A 16,861-nucleotide genomic window follows, 5' to 3' on the forward strand; every position below is an offset into this window, starting at 1 on the left:
GTAGCGAGTACTGCAGGCAGCCCCTGTATGCCAGCTGTTTACTGTACTACTGTACTTTTCAAGGTACTGTACTGTAAGATTAAAAATGTTTTATTTCTTGTATTTGTTTGTTTTTTATGTATTATTTGTGTGAAACGTATTATAAACCTATTACAGTACGGTACTATATAGCCAATTGTGTTGGTTAGGTACCTAGGTTAACTTCGTTGGACTTACGAACAAATTGGACTAACGAACGCACTCTTGGAACTAAACTCGTTCGTATGTAGGGGTCTTACTGCAAAATTAAACTTCTGCCATCTAAAATGACTTAACAAGGTAGAGTACTTCTTGGCAAAATCTGGGTAATGGCTGATCTCTTTGCCCTGAGGAGCTCATTCATAATCTCTGGGATACATTCATGAAGAATGTATTATCATTGCTTGGACCTGGAGCACAGGACAGCAAGATTTATACTCACTCCTCATTTTTTTCCTTTAGGTTTGAAACTAAGAGAACCAAATTTCACATTGAAAAGAACATTTAAAGTAGAGAATACAGGACAACTTCAAATTCACATAGAAACCATTGAAGTCAGTGGGTACTCATGCGAGGGATATGGCTTTAAAGTTGTCAATTGTCAAGAATTTGTACTAAGTGCCAATGCCTCTAAAGACATAATCATTTTGTAAGTATTTTCTCATAAGATAATGAATCACTAACTTCTCATTAACTTTTTATACTGGAGTTGTTCAAACGTTATGCTAAAATTGTTTTCATACTCACAAAAAAAGGTCTTTATCCACAAATATATTCATTTGATTTTTATTTTCACTTAATCTTTGGTTATTTCTTCATATCTTTGTTTTCAAAATTGTGAAACTCCAAAGTGGATCAGATAGTCTTAGAAACCAGTTTCAAAATTATTTTCAAGATTGTGTAGGAAACTGACTATAAATTCAGTCTCAGCAGCAGAGCAGACACCTGTGTTACACACATGCAGTTTTTCCGTGTTGTGCAGTGTATACAAATGTGTGATATTTTGGTCAGAAGACAGTTTTAATGCCTGCATCGGCAATAGTTGCCACATATTTTAACAACTGATAACTTGTTATGTTATAAAGTTTATATAATAAAATGTAACTTCTGTCCCCTTAATGGAATGATAATTTCATGACCTTCAGTGGACACTTACTTTATAAGTAACTACATTACTCCATGTAAGGCATGACACTTGGCACCTGAAGGTACAGTGAGGAATAAGACACCTTTCCTCAACGTGCAGATCGTGTGCTTGTGGAGCATACAGTTAACAAAATAAAACTAATATAATTAGGGCAGAAAGCAGTGCTGCAGGAGATGAACATCAGTAGGGCTAGGGTGGTTCTCTACACACACAAAAAAAAAAGGCATTGGGAATGCATCGTAGGAGAAGAGTGTGGATTAAATAAAGGAGGAAGGAGGAGGGAAGGGAAAGAAGCTCAGAGACTACTTTCCTAATTAATAATCATGGGAAGCTGATTATCCTCTTTTTATGTAACTTCTCCAATTATCCACAGAATATAGTTGTTTTGGTTATTCACCTCATAGGACAATACTTTGTCCATCTTAAAATGAGAAAGTTGAATAAAAGTATCAAACTCTAAAATTCTGTGTTCTGTTTCAAAGGCATTATATTTAAACTGTTTGCGGTATATTTTTAAAAACTTTAGTCTCACTGCCATCATTCCGTTTTAGGTTTACTCCTGATTTCACAGCTTCTAGAGTTATTCGTGAACTGAAGTTTATAACAACCAGTGGCTCTGAATTCGTATTTGTATTGAATGCATCCCTTCCTTACCATATGTTAGCAACCTGTGCAGAAGCCCTGCCCAGGCCCAACTGGGAGCTGGCTCTGTACATCATCATCTCAGGAATAATGAGGTACTTGTGTCTTCTTTCGAGATGAGTATTTAGGCATCACTTGACACTGTTTATCATGGGCCCACTACGTGCCAGTCACTGTTCTGAGTGCCGGGGATTCACCAACGAACAAAGCAGGCAAACCTCTCTCGTCAAGCCTACATAACACCAGTGGGAGCAGTCAGAACTGAACCCTTCTTGGGTGGCATATACGATAAACCAAAGTCTTTTCTACCTTTGAAATTTGTTATACAAATTCAGTACAGGTTAATTTCTTAAAGGAAAAAAACACGCATAGTTTACCAGGTAGTTACTCGATTTGGGCATTTGTACTGTACTCAACATAATAGTTTATTCTTCTGGAGTCATACCTAAGCAACATAAAACTGATGAGAAGTATTTTTTAAACCCTCAACATCCTCATCTTTTTTTCAGCATATTTCTTTATGTTTCTTTAAGAATGAGATATACTCGCCTCTGAATTAACTTACATAGTTACCCTGCACATCCTTTAAGGGAAAAGAGTTGGCCTAGAGAGTTAGAACTAAAAGAAAAGATAAGAGCTTCTTCTTCTTGGTAAAAGAAAAGCTACCCTCCAGTGTCTGTTCTGATACAAATAATTATTTCCTCCATACGAGCCTCCGTGTACGTTGGCATTCTAGAAAAGTCAGTGTGCAAACTTTCATCCATAATGCTTTTTTGTCATGTCACAGGCATTTTGTTTTTTATATCATACTGTACTTTACCAAGAAACTTGCCTTTAATGTCACATTTTGTTATTCTTGCACTCACAAATGAACCCCGATTCTCCAACTTCTGTACCCCTGCAGTGCACTGTTTCTTTTGGTAATTGGAACAGCCTATTTAGAAGCTCAAGGAATTTGGGAGCCATTTCGAAGGCGACTATCCTTTGAGGCCTCGAACCCGCCCTTTGATGTCGGAAGACCATTTGATCTCAGGAGAATCGTTGGTATTTCATCTGAAGGAAAGTATGTTCACCTGCCGGAAATAAATTCTCCAGTGTATATAGATTTGGCCGATGTAATTGAAAGAAAAAATAAGTTTCTTCTTTTCATCTTTGCTCAGGGGGCAAAATCTTTAATACCCTGGGTATAGTGCTCTGTTACTAAGAACTCATAGTGAATGCCATGTTTTTATTATATTGATAAGGGTAAAAATATTCTCAGTTATATCAATACCTCAATTCCTAAATTGTCAGTTAGAACAGACCCAGTCCAGTTGTGGAAAGTACCCTATTTCTTGCTGTTTTTTCCTTCGGGTAGTTCATATTTATGGTGGCTATGCTGATGAAATAATTTTTTTAATCTTAGATCTTGTAGGTTGCTATTACTGATCTGCAGTTGGTCCTTTTTTCAGCTTGAACACACTCAGCTGCGACCCCAGTCACAGTAGGGGGTTCTGTGGAACAGGCAGCTCGGCGTCCCGGCCCAGTGCCGGGAGTCATAAGCAGTGTGGCCCACCCGTGCACGCACACAGCAGTCACAGCAGTAGAAACTCAGCTGACGTGGAAAACGTCAGAGCCAAAAGTAACGCAAGTACCTCGAGCAGGACTAACGCCCAGTCGGCGAGCAAAGCCGGCGCCCTGGTCTTAGATCCACATGCCGTGGCCCAGGGTCACACAGCAGGCAGGAAGTCCAAGGGGGCAAAACAGAGCCAGCACGGCAGCCAGCACCATGCCCACAGCCCGCTGGAGCAGCACTCGCCACCGCCACCGCCACCGCCAGTGCCTCAGCACCAGGAGCCACGGCCCGAGAGGCTGTCCCCCGCACCCCTCGCGCACCCCTCCCACCCAGAGCACCCCAGCAGCACACGGCACAGCTCGGAGGACTCAGACATCACCAGTCTCATCGAAGCCATGGACAAAGACTTCGACCACCACGACTCCCCACCCCTGGAAGTGTTTGCAGAGCAACCGCCTTCACCACTGTCGAAAAGCAAAGGTAATCATGGGTTCTCACGGCCAGGCAAGCGTGACACGTGAGGGGAGAGCCAGCGCGTGTTTAAGGGGCTACTGTGATCGTAGTTGTGATGAATAACTAATTCAGTAGGTGCTCTTCTGGCTCAAGTTCATCTCTGCTCTTGGACTTCAGCTTTTCCATATCAAGATGCAAATAGAGGTATCCATTTGTCGTAAAAGATATTTGTATTTCTTAGATTACTTGCCAAATTCAGAAATTTATTGGACATCTACTGTTTTCCTTTTCAACTGCGTGTGATTACTGCGTTACCGTGGTAGGTTGAGCGTTTTTTTTTTAATTGTTAAAATAATTTTAACAGAACGGAGATCATCTGCCTTTTGACTCAAAAATAGGACTTCTGCACAACCTGTGCTTTAGAGTAGGGGTTGGCAAACTACAACCCATGGGCCAAGTCATCACCTGTTTTTGTAAATAAAGTTTTATCGGGACCCAGCCGTGCTCATTTGTTTACACACGGTCCATGGCTGCTTTTGTGCTGCAGCAGTAGCAGAGCTGAGCAGCTGCAACAGAGGCTGTAAGGTCCACAAACCAGAAAATATTTACTGTCTAGCCCTTTCCAGAAAAAGTTTGCTGACCCCTGCTTTAGAGTTCTTCATGCTGTATTAGTTATCCGTTTCTCGGTAACAGTTACCCCACAACCTAGTGGCTTAAAACCCCACCATTTACTATCTCACAGTTTCTGGGGGTCAGGCATCTGGGTGCAGCTTAGCCAGCTTCTCTGGATCTCACAAGACGGCAGTCAGGGTGTTGGCCAGGGCTGAAACCTTCGTAAGGTTCAGCTGAACGTGGACCTGCTTCCAAGTTCACTCAGGTGGTTGATGGCAGGATTCATTTCTTCACGGCCTGGTGGACTGAGGGTCTGGGTTCCTTCCTGACTGTGGCCAGCCACCTCTGCATAGAGCAGCTCAAAGCCGTTGTTGGCTTTACCAGAGCAAGCAAGTAGGAAGGCAAGAGAGAGAACAAGCTGGCAGGACAGAAGTCATGGTCTTCTGTGACCTACTCTTGGAAGTGACCCCCCATCACTTCTGCAGTGTTCTCATTAGAAGTGTGGTCCAGCCACACTCCGGGAGAGAGAGTTGCACGAGAGCATAACATGGGGCTCCCTTCTTAGAAGTCTACACACCACACATACATAGGCAGGCTAATTTGTAACTTCCAGAATCAAAATGTGAAAAATAGTGAATGGCCTCTGGCTATATTTCAGTTTATTCCCTTTACAGCCTGAACTTTTTTGCATCTTCATCTCTCTTCTGTGGCAGTCATGCTAATACATTACTCTAAGCCTATTTAAGTCCCTCCCTCACTGAGGTACCAAGGAGTTTTTGCCTTTGGTTTGCACAGGGAATAGGGAACCTGGCAGCCCTGAGAGGCCAGAAGAAACCTGACGCCCCAGAATCCAGGAGTTTTCTTTTAGAGAATTTCTTAGTTCCAGTGATACGAAGACTAGTTCTATATGGTCTTCTTAGAATTACTTGCATTTGGATTTGTAAAACAGTAGAAAGTCTTGAATAATATTTAACTTCTTCCATAGAAATCTTTATTTGTTGTTATCTCATTAATAGAGCTTACATATTTTAGGGTAATTTTTATAGTAATATTAAATGAATGCTTAAAGTTCCTTTTTTAAATTAGATCAAGCTACATAATGTGTTTTTCTCCGATCGAGAGCATGAATAAAATAAACATATATTATCCTTTCTTACCACAAAGAAAGGCTCTGGCAGTCAAGGTGAGCGCCTTGTCGCTTGTGTCTAAGATAGTCCTCTAACACCACCATAGGCCCGTTTTTCTTTTCAGGGCCATTCATCTAGAACATAAAGTTTAAAATTTAAAAATGTTTTTTATTGTTCACAGTGGTCCGAGAGTCGACCTACTAAAAGCTGTGTAATGATGGAGCGTGGGTACCACATTATTAGTGATTCTTGAGCTCACAAGGAAGCAGTGATTACCAGCTTCACTTGAGCGGCCACCCCACTTGGTAGCCTTCCCACTGCTGCTGTGTGGAAAAAAGGAAAGAGCCAGATCTTAGTTTTTTTTTTCTTCTTCTTCAATAAGTGGTTTTATTGAAGTATAACATACATGTAGAAACTCAGTCTTTTAAAACAACTTTAAAAGTTGGGCGTTGATCTTGGGGCTGCAAAATAGTGATAGATCATAAAACCATAGGCTCTTAGCCAGGTGGAGCCTTTATCGTCTCTCTAAAGCTTACCCCAGGAGCCCTGCTAAAATAGTCTCGTGTTTACATTAAATATGAACCTTTTCTTTTCAGAAGCACCCTGTTCTCTCCCCTGCCCTCCCCAGTAGCTCAAAGAAATCTTCCTTGTAATGAGCTTCAGTGACGTCTGGCCTTTGGAGACTGTTCAGAAGGACCCTTCTTCATGTGAACGGGGTCTCCCTGCTCTTGCGCTCTCTGGGTACATGGCTTGCAGGCCCTCCAGTCACTTCTCTAGCCGTCCCAGCGGTCACTTTTCCTCCCGGGAGACAGGGCCCAGAAATGCCCTCTGTTCATGGCTGCCTGAGCAGGGCCCCTACGGCTGTACTTCTGTGGCTTCCCCTCCTGTGACACGCGAGTCCTGGGGACTGGATTGAGGGTTAAAACCTGAGAACGCACTGAGCCTGGTGCAGCCATTTTCAGTGTCTGCATTCACTGCAGAAACAGTGGATTCTGCCGTTGGCGGTCTGAGGGGCAGCTTTATCTCAGGTGGGGAGAAGCCGAGTGGCGTGGGCTCACAAGGCCAGGCTCTACCTTCAGGCAGACCCAGATCAAATCCTGGCTCTGCCACTAACTGTGTGATTTGGAGGAAATTACTTCTCTGAGCCTCCGTTTGTCACCTTTGAAGTGGGGAGAATAGCTTCTACTTACATGGTAGGGGGTAGGCACTGCTGTGATTTTAGGGCAGGAAACGGCGCTGCCGTCACGTGGCTGCTGGGTTGCAGCTGGCTGTGGCACGTCCCAGCGGGAATGTCTGCTTGGAACTCGGTCTTGAGGGCGAGGAATGGGGTAAGCAGAGAGCTTAAGCTCTCTGAGGTAAGCAGGACAGAGTCCCGAGGACAAGGCCAGCAGACAGTGCGACAGGAAGCAGGTAGCAGATGCGGTTGGCATGTCCCAGCAAGGCCAGAGCAGAGGTAGAACCGAGCTCCACAGAGCCTGGAGGACCTTGGCAGGAATAGTCTCTGTGAAGTGAGCCTAGAAGCCAGGTAACTGTGGCTTGGAGAGCACCTGGCACGCCAGACCGTTACCAGTGGCCGCTTCTTGGTGTGCGTGTGAGGGGCCAGTGAGTGAGGGGTGGAGGTTACTCTTTAATCTGTAGTTTCCATGTTCTTTGATTTTTAACCAAAAAAAAAAAAAAAAGGATGTGTATATCTTGCAGTAGTATCTTTAATGAAGAAAGAAAATAGGGGAACATGTTGCTTGAAAATATCTGTGGGCCAAGGACAGAAAGGGGGGTAGAGCTGAGAGCAGCGGTGTTCTCAGCGCTTCCTGACGTTCCAGACACGACCGCAAGTGCCTCGGGCACCTGGGTGATGGGCGTTGCGCTGACCCTGTTTGCAGGAGAGAAGCCCAGTCTAAGAAGGGTTACATCAGGCAGACCCAGGAGCCAAGCCCAGGCCCGACCCTAACCCTCAGCTCGCAGCTGCACGACACCACCTCCTCCACAAGGAGGAGCAGCATTTGAGTAGATAATTGGTGCGACCCAGTGCCCAGGGAGGTGGGTGGGTGGGACCCAGCTCCGCAGAGTATACAAGGGCACGTGTTCCACAGGCGTGTGGACGCAGAGGGATTGGTAGCTTCTGAGGCCGAAGGGGAAGCGGTAGGGTAGAAACAGAACATAGAGGAAGTCTGGAATAATCAGACCTCAAATAGCTGAGATTTTGGGAGTCCATAGGACATGGGAATTGGATTTGCAGAGCAATCCCTCGGGCAACATCGGGGACCCAGCTGAGGATCACTGTGGCCTCCCTCACGCTTGTGCCGTTCTTCTCCATTGACTGTGCAGCCCACGGGTGAAGAGTGAACACGGGGTGGTTGGCGCCCTGCAGGGCAGGGACAGCAGAGAGACCAGGGCTGAGAACGTCGTGGGGCGTTGGCAGGAGAACAATGGGCGTGCCACGCTGTGCGGAATTGGCAGGACCTTAACACAGAAGGAGCCTCACTGACAGGGAGAATGGGCAAGTCAAGGGCCAGGGACTCCAACAAGTCAAGTTACAGGGATGATGGAAGCAAGGGAATGAGAGGAGACCAAGGTGTGAAAAGGAGGCGTGAGGGTTTAGGGTTTGGGAGAAAAAGCAGTTCCGGGCAGTAACAGGCCCTCAGGTGCAGCCTGGAAGTGAGGCATGGGGGTGTGACGGAAGTAAAGCCCGTTAGCACCAGCGAGGCCACGGACCTAGAGGTCCACCGTCCTTTATACGACACTCGAGAGCCACCTTTGTTGGAATTCAGGTTTTCAGAAAGGTATACGATGATGTGTCATGTGATTCATGAGACCGTAAAAGTAGCTTCACGTCAGTTCAGTTCAGTTGTGCCACCAAAAGAGGTTTTGTTCCTAAATGAGTTGGGGAGAAAACGCTTTGGAAGCTTGTGGGATTTCAGAGTGACTGACAAGAGATTGTCATCCCGACCTATACCAGGCCTGGGCCTGGATGACGGGAGCTTGAGAGTCCAGGATGTCCATGAGTCACTGCCGGGCTCCTCAGTGAACACTGGGGGGTGCAGGCTCCACTGTCGAGGCCGGGCGGAGTGTGTGTGCAGGGTCCTAGGGGTGCAGATCTGATGGGTCACCCCCCCTGCCTCCGGGCCGCCCGCCAAGGGAACAGGCAGACTGGATTTAGAGCTGAAACCAAAATCCACTGTGAACACTCCTCGCTGCAAAGCAGGGCATCTGCTAAGTACTGGTGGAGCCCGGGGCTTGGCTGATAAGCTTTCTGCTCCCTCCTCTATTACTGTGTACAGCCCCACAGGCCAAGGTAGTTAGCACTTGGAGTGAAGGTAACCTGATTGGCCCAACAGAGGCAGAGACGCTGGACGAGAGTGAGCAGAGAGAAGGGCTAGCGTCGGCTCTAGGGAAGCAGGCCCTCTGGGGTCAGCTTGCCACCGGGACAGGAAGTGCGGAGGCCGCCCCCACATAGAGGAGCCCTCCCCGCCCCGCCCTGGAAGACAGGGTATTGGGTAAGTGTTTTGAGGCCTTGCTGCCCAGAGTTGACGTCCAGGGGTCAGCAATAGTGACGTAACTTGAGAGCTTTTAGAAATGTCGAATCTTGGGCCCCAACCCAGACTGCCGAATCAGATTCCCTATTTAACAGCATCCGCAGGAGATTGGGATAACCTGTGTTGAGCCATTACAGCCCCATTCACTAGGGGAATGTAACCAGTGAATGTCTCTGGGGGGTGGTTTGGGGCTGGGCCCATCTAGTCGGTTTTTTGTTTTTGTTTTATTCAAACAGAAAGTCACAAAAATTATAATCATCCTCATCAGTTCACTCCGTCCCATGTAATTAATTTTTTTTTCATCTTGATCTTTTGTTAACACTTTTATGAATTCATCAGTTTTCCATTAGAGTTCTGAAAATGCTTATTCATTCAGTTCAGCAGTATAGTCAGTTACCAGAAACCTGTACTTGTTAGAGTCTTTTCCATGAATTCCTTGAAGATGAAACCCTTTTATAGGAACATATTTGCAAAAGCATCAGAGTACACCCAGAACTGTCTGTAAATGACAAAAGATTTTAAAATGACCACAGTTAAAGATTTGATGAAAGTTCATAATAATGCAATTGACAAGGAAATTTAGTTATTTCTGAGATATACATTTTAAAGTAATAACTAGAATTATGACTTATAACATGATACCAGAACATATAAGATTTTTAGGAATTTCATGTAATGTCCATCTAGTGGGTTTTTGGGCAGCTGGGAGTTGCCCTTAAAGATAGTGGAGAGAAATGCCTAAATGGGAAGACAGAAGCTATCCTTTCCCAGCATTGAGTTGTATTAAGTTTGCTCTAGAATATCCATGATATTTTATTTCTAGAATAAAGAAATCCAAAATCTAATCGAACATAATACTTTTATGAAAACCCTAAATAATTGAACTCTGTGCCGCATAAGGTTTTGCTTGTGCAGCCTTTTTGTCTCAGTCCCGTGTACCTTGTTGGTTCTGCGTAGTGCTTCAGAAGGTATGTACAGCCTTCTAAGGATACAAGGAAAACTAGAACAAAGGAGAATATGGGTCTGCCCGCAAATTCATAGGTAATTCCTTTCCTGGGATAGATGTAAAATTTTTTCACTTAATAAAAATTCTTTTCTGCCTTCTAGTGGGCTAAACCAGTATCTTCACTATCTAAGCACAGAGCTTAATATGACAAAATAAGATGGTAATTGCTACTGATTTTTGAAAACAATATTTACTTTAGCTTAAAGAACTCCTGAAGAGTTTCCTTCATATGCACCTTTTGGTATGTTTTAGGTTATCATACTCATATTGAGGTATCATTTCAGAACAAGTAGGGAGAAATAAACTTACATGACCAGTACTGACCCAAATAAATCATATGTTGGTCTGTACTGTTTATTGGCATCACTTAGACCTTTTAAACAGGCAAAAGATGAAGAGAAAGACAGATTCCTGTCAGAATGGATGATCCTCTAGAGATTCTTCCGAACCTTCAGTCAGGTGTAACTGTCATTGCCTGGCTTAGGTCCACAGCTGCCGGGCACTGCACACGTTCAGAGAAACCAGTTGCTAGTAATTGAAATTGTCCTGAAGTAATTCTTTTGGGTGGGCATTAAGTGAAACGATTTAAAGTTGGAGAGAGACAACCAAAGCAACTTGCCCCAAACTAGTGATTACAAATTCATTTATTCGCTTCTTAGTGAAGACAAAAAAGTAAATGAGTAGGACATATTTTTTATTTATTTATTTATTTATTTTATTTATTACTTATTTTTGGCTGCATTGGGTCTTCATTGCTGCACGCGGGCTTTCTCTAGTTGCGGTGAGCGGGGGCTACTCTTCGTTGCAGGGCGCGGGCTTCTCATTGCGGTGGCTTCTCTTGTTGCGGAGCACGGGCTCTAGGTGCGTGGGCTTCAGTAGTTGTGGCTCGCGGGCTCTAGAGTGCAGGCTCAGTAGTTGTCGCGCACGGGGTTAGTTGCTCCACGGCATGTGGGATCTTCCTGGACCAGGGCTTGAACCCGTGTCCCCTGCATTGGCAGGCGGATTCTTAACCACTGCACCACCAGGGAAGTCCAAGGACATATTTTTTAAATTGATAATTCATATTTTGCCTACTTTTAAAATGATTAGTGGTGGTTTAAAGGATTAAAGCACATATAAAACAGTGAATCAAAGAAAGTTTTCGATATTTTATCTGTTTGTTTTTAATTATGGTGCTATCTCAACAAAAACCTAGAATAAAGTTCGTTGTTACCATTCAGTGTTAAATTGAGCTGCAAATTTCCTGGCGGCTGAGGCCAAAGGGAAGCATCGTTATATAGTTCTGCAGGAAAAGGAGGTAGGAGAGTTCATCTGAAGAAACAGACTTTGCTGGCATTGAAGTCCTGCCGAGGAATCTGAGGACACTGGGTGATAGACTGGGCGTTGTGTCTTTGTTGCAGAGAGAACGGGAATGTTCTTCACACAGATGCTTTATATTGGCCGTGTAATGTTGAATCTTAACTCCCCACCGCATCGTGCCTCCTAGATCTACGCTCGGCCTCGCCCACACGCACAGCATCTGTGGGGCCCGTGGGTGTATATGCAGTCACTTGTGGTCGGATTATCTCGTAAGGGTCAGAGCATCACTGTTAGGTGAAGATGCCGGACCCGTCAGCAGCAGGTGGTGCTCGGTCGCAAATACTTAGCAGCCTGCCTCGTGTTCTTGTACCCACTGAGGTTAGCCCCCAGGGGTCCTGCAGGTGGGGACAAATGGTTTGCGTCAATAAAGAGTTTTGAATGCACTCAACTGTTAGGAAATATATACTTAATTAGGCCTTAAAGTAATGAAGAAACTATTTCATTCTGACCATTTTTAAGAGCATCCACCAACCGGATACCTCATTTTGAGGAGAGCTGACCCTGTCATCTCGCCGAGATGCAGTAGCTGCAGAAAGTAGCCCCTGTCCGAGTTGGGTGGGAGGGTTTCATACTCGCCCATTGAGTCTGGATGAATGCCTGTCACCTGTCAGCAGTGTGAGGTGGGTTTGGGGGCCCGCTTTCTAACTTGCACCTCTTGTTTTCTCTCAGGCCTCCTCCCCCAGAAGCACACACACAAGGAGCAGTAAAGTACCACTTCTCACAGTCACCAGTTAGGCATCCATAACCTCTCCACCGCCTTCCTGCCCACGATGGAACTTAGGTGGAGAAGAAGCTTATGCAGAGAGTCCAAGTGAGACTTCCTGCTTCCCTTCCAGGTCTGAAACTTCTGAACAGAGCTTGTGTGTTTGTGGATGGCAGGTTGAGATAGATGGTTAGGGCTTCGGAAGGCACCCCAGGCTTACTTTGCCAGCCAGCCATGGCCAACCCTTCTTGGGGGGAAGGATGCACAGGGACACCAGGCCTCTTCTTACCCCCTGGAGTCAGGACATGAAGACCAGGGCAAGAAAGCTTGTCACATAAGAGCACTGGCCAGCCTCTCATGGTCATTGTCATGTCCTTAGCAGGCTTATCTTCTAATTTCTACTTCATTGTTGATGATTAGAATTTAATATGTCAAATGACTTTCCTCACTTTCTTTAATTTGGGCATTCAGATTATGTATCTCTAGAAGTATCAGTAGCCTAGGAGCCATAGATTATATACAGAAAAAATTTTTTCAGTGGTAGCTATGTTAAAAAGAAGTTTGTGTATTCACGGATTGCGGAAAGCAGCCAGTTTTCTAAAGTATGTCAAAAGCCATAAAAATAAAATAATGCACGCGCATCCTTTGAAAACCAGTAAGCTCATATCTGGAAATTTAACATCAGGAGATGATCTTACATACCTCATGTTTTATAATAGTGAAAATTGGAAACTAAGTGTCTAAGAACAGGGGGTTTGTAATTAATGCAGCCTGTCATTGAAGGTAATTATGCCTAGAGTGTCTGTGTTATAAGAACTGGACGGAAGACCATTGTCTACTTCCATGAACTATGCTCCTTTTGTTTGTTTTAGTGAGTGGAATAGGGCGGACCAGTGGTCAGTTGTGAGGTAGACATTTGTAAATCTCCCATTTTTCACGGACGGACAAGAGGTTAGAATGAGAGATCCAGTCCTTGGCATGTTGAGAAAAAAGTTGGAATAGAGTTTGGAAGGGTGGCTTGCAGGCCAAATGGACCTGTTATTTGCAAAAGAAAAAAATGTGTTTAGCTTCTTAGAACAACACTTGATGCGTTCTGAAGGATTAATGTACTTGGCAAGGATTAGTACCCACGCCATGAACATGCCATAAGTTGGTCACATGTGACCTCTTGGGGACTTTTTGCTTTTAAATTTCAGTGAGACATACACTTTTTTTTTTTTACTTTTGAGGTAATTATAGATTCACACGCAGTTGCAAATAACGCGGAGAGACCCCTTGTACCTTTTACCCAATTTCCCCCAATAACGTGTTGCAAAACTGCAGTACAGCATCACAACCAGGATACTGTTGTTGATGCAGTCAAGACACAGGGATGCCTTATGGGCCCTTTTCTAGCCACACCCGCTTCCCTCCCACTCCCCCCCTCCTCCCAGCCCAAACCCCGGAGGAGGTTTAATCATTTCTCCAGTCTTATAATTTTGTCACTTCAAGAATGTTATGTAAATGGAGTGAAGCGTGATTCTGGATTGAAACCTGGGTAAGTTGTCGTGAAGGATTGAGATGGAGAAGCTTCTGGACTTGGGGCAGCAAGTCTCAGAGCAGGTCACGCTGTTGGTGTATTTCACTGTTCAGAAAGGCACAAAACTCACTTCTGCGGCTCAGCCGACACTGGCTGAGCACTTGCCGCGTGCTGAGCCTTGTAAGGCACTGAGGATGGAGAGCCCAGTGCGGCCTAATCTCTGCCCTTCAGGTGCTAAGACTGCACGAGGAACAGAGCCTAGGGGTGAGTGTTGACTGCAGCAGGTCAGCGAGCATCCTCAGCCAGGAGTCTGCCCGGCGATGGTGGGAGGGGGTAGACGTAGGGTGAGTGGCCTCGGGGACAGTTTATCCAGGCAGTGGTGTGAAGCCTGAGGAACCTGTCGTTCATGTTGGGTATATTTCTCCTTTGGTCACTGCTGGAAACATACTCTGAGTGTACTAAGCTGCTTCTCCCTTCAGCTTGCACCGTCTTTACTTGGATGGGTTAATTTTCTATTACTGATCATGCATCAGTTAAGTCATGGTTCCCATAAGGCTAGGAGACCTCCAGTCTCCTCCACTATGTATTGAGTTAATTTATCTTTGAGAGGGCAGTCTCCCTCCGAATTCCTATTCCCACTTCCCAGGTTCCTACTCTTTCTTCTGTGCCCAGCAACAGCACGGGGATGTGAACTGGTAGCTTGGCCTCTGGAAACTGAATGTTCCACGATGGGCCAAGGGCTAAGGAAGGGCTCGGGTCAAGGCTAGAGCAGACCTGGAGAGATAGATGGGTCCAGACTGTAAAGGAGTTTGAACCTTATCCTATAGAAAACAGACAGAATCAAGTTTTTGTATTTAAGAAGTGTTTCAAAAGGAAAGTAATGCTGTTGGCAGGGTGGAAGGTATAAGGAGACACAACAGGAAGATGGGGCCGTTACAGTAGGCCAGGCCCAGGTCAAGTCCTGAGCTGAGGAAGTGGCAGTGGGAGTGAGGTAAGAAAGGAATTAGAGGTTTTAGAGGTAGAATCCATTTGAGTGACTACTTGATGGTGAAATTGGGCTGTTTGGATCATTTCATCCAGGTGGCTCGGAATTGCCCAAATTCAACTCTGTACTTCGGGTACCTTTCCTCCTGAGACTCCCATGGGATATACACACGCAGAGGTCACGAGAAACCGGAAACAAGGCAGCCGATCCTGTGCCTGCAGTGTCCAGCTCAGGTCTCATAAATCTGTGTGGAATTTACAGCCCAAGCCAAGGATTCTCAGATCAGCCCAACATTCCAGTCCCCAAGAGGGCTTGTTGACACCGATTGCCGGGTCCACCCCCAGGGTTTGGTTCAGTACACCTAGAGAGGGGCGTGAGAATTTGCATTTCCAGCAGGTTCCCAGGTGATGCTGATTCTGCTGGTCTGGGAAAACACTTTAAGAACTGGGGGCCCTGAGGAAGAGACCCGCGGGAGCAAGCTTGCCAGTGGCAAGAGGGAGACAGACGCCACCCCCGAGCGTGCAGCCTCGCAGGGAGCAGGGACTGCTTACGGGTACACGTGGGCCTGTCCTCCGTCTGATCCACTCAGATCGTTAGTCCTTTCTCTGGGGAAGGAGAACTCTCTCCTCTCCCACCAACTTTTGAACTTGGGAGTAGAAGCAGCAGAAGACATCATACATGACAGTGAGGTAGCCACTAGCCTGGGTGGTTGGACTGATGCAGATACTGTAGAGCAGTGATCCTCAGCCTGGCTGCATGGTGGATCTACCAGAGTAGCTTGTTAAAAATATACCCACGTCCAGGTCCCACTGAGAACCGCTTAATCAGAATCTCGCGGGGTGGAGCCCTGAGCAGTGTTTGTTAAAAGCTTCCTAGGTTGTTCTAAAGTGCAAGAACCATTATTTTAGACTGAGAACCCAAAAGATGTTTCTAGGATGTTTAACTCAGTTTGGGACATTTTAGATTTGAATTGCTTATGTCAAATTAATTAAAGTTCAGCCCCAAAGGAGAATATGAAAGGAAAGGGAAGAAGTTCCAAGGGCAGATTTCCAGGGAACGCCAGCAAAGATGAAGCCAGGTGTCAGAAGAATCACAGTACCGGAAGAGGGTGATGATGTTGGGGTCCAGCAGGGACAGGGAGGGGGATAATCCAAAGAGTCCAGTGGAACCGAGAGGTCTGGTAGAATGAGAGGTGCTAGAGGTCACCCGCACTGACGGGCTGTTGTCAAAATCACATTCTATAAGGTGCTGGGGACAGCCACGGGCAGCATATTAAGAAGTCAGTAAAAGATGGGGATCTGGAGGTAAAAGTGTAAACTACTCTTTCATGAAATAAGATTTTTTAACTAACTACTGGTTTGCTGTTTCCTTTTCTCCTTTATTTGTACATCTATGACTTCAAAATTTGAGTCCAGTTTTTTTTTAAAAATCACTTCCAGATCTTTTCTATTTATTAAGGAGGTTTCAGGTTATTGTGAATACAGATTATTTATACAGATAATGCCTCTCATCCAGTGAACCTGAGCATGATAAAAAGGTATAATTTCAGGTGAGAAATGCATTTCATGGGCGGTTAATGTCGGCCATGCGGGAAAATTTGAAGTGCTTTCAGCATGAACCGCTAGACACTCAGACTCTGAGAAATCCGAGGGCTCGCAGGGCCAGAGCAGGACAGGCTCCTTTCCTTCTGCCGCAGCCGAGAGGGCTCTCGGCGTTATGTTACTGGTGTTCACGGCTGTGTTCCCAGGACACACAGCAGTGCCTGGGAAACGGCAGGCGCTCAGATGCGTTGAGGGTTGTTTTCTCATCTGTCTTGGGAACATCCACATCTTTTAAAATAATAGGACTTCCCTGGCGGTCTAGTGGTTAAGACTCTGTGCTTCCAATGCAGGGGACGCGGGTTCGATCCCTGGTAGGGGAGCTAAGGTCCCACATGCCACGTGGCCAAAAATAATAATAATAATAAAAAATATAAAATGCTACGGTTGAAAAAATTAAAATAAAATAATAGGCTTTTCGTAGCTCTGTTTTACCCTCTGTCCATCTGTAACATTAGCTGGTACTTATATATACCTGGCACTGTCCTAAGGGCTTCATGTAGTTCCTCATCACAACACTGTGAGGTCATCTCCCCCAGTCTGCAGATGAGAGGCCAAGGTCACGCTGCTAGTTAGGGATTTGGACCCAGTTACTGGGGTTCTC

General features: G+C 45.4%; 1 protein-coding gene across 7 annotated transcripts in view; it reads left to right on the plus strand.

The window, feature by feature from the left end:
- Positions 1 to 16,861, plus strand: part of TMEM131 (transmembrane protein 131) — a 190,893-nt gene that overhangs the window by 156,604 nt on the left and 17,428 nt on the right. For 5 of the 7 annotated variants that reach the window (XM_057557969.1, XM_057557971.1, XM_057557970.1 and 2 more), the window contains 5 exons: positions 481 to 667; positions 1,717 to 1,902; positions 2,712 to 2,870; positions 3,259 to 3,842; positions 14,755 to 14,892. In XM_057557969.1, coding sequence (XP_057413952.1) covers positions 481 to 667; positions 1,717 to 1,902; positions 2,712 to 2,870; positions 3,259 to 3,842; positions 14,755 to 14,892 — 1,254 coding nt within the window. The remainder of the gene's footprint in view (positions 1 to 480; positions 668 to 1,716; positions 1,903 to 2,711; positions 2,871 to 3,258; positions 3,843 to 14,754; positions 14,893 to 16,861) is intronic. The other 2 variants (XM_057557972.1, XM_057557973.1) reach the window with 1 other exon arrangement.

This window comes from Balaenoptera acutorostrata, chromosome 12 (genome assembly GCF_949987535.1).
Source record: "Balaenoptera acutorostrata chromosome 12, mBalAcu1.1, whole genome shotgun sequence".
Taxonomy (NCBI): domain Eukaryota; kingdom Metazoa; phylum Chordata; class Mammalia; order Artiodactyla; family Balaenopteridae; genus Balaenoptera; species Balaenoptera acutorostrata.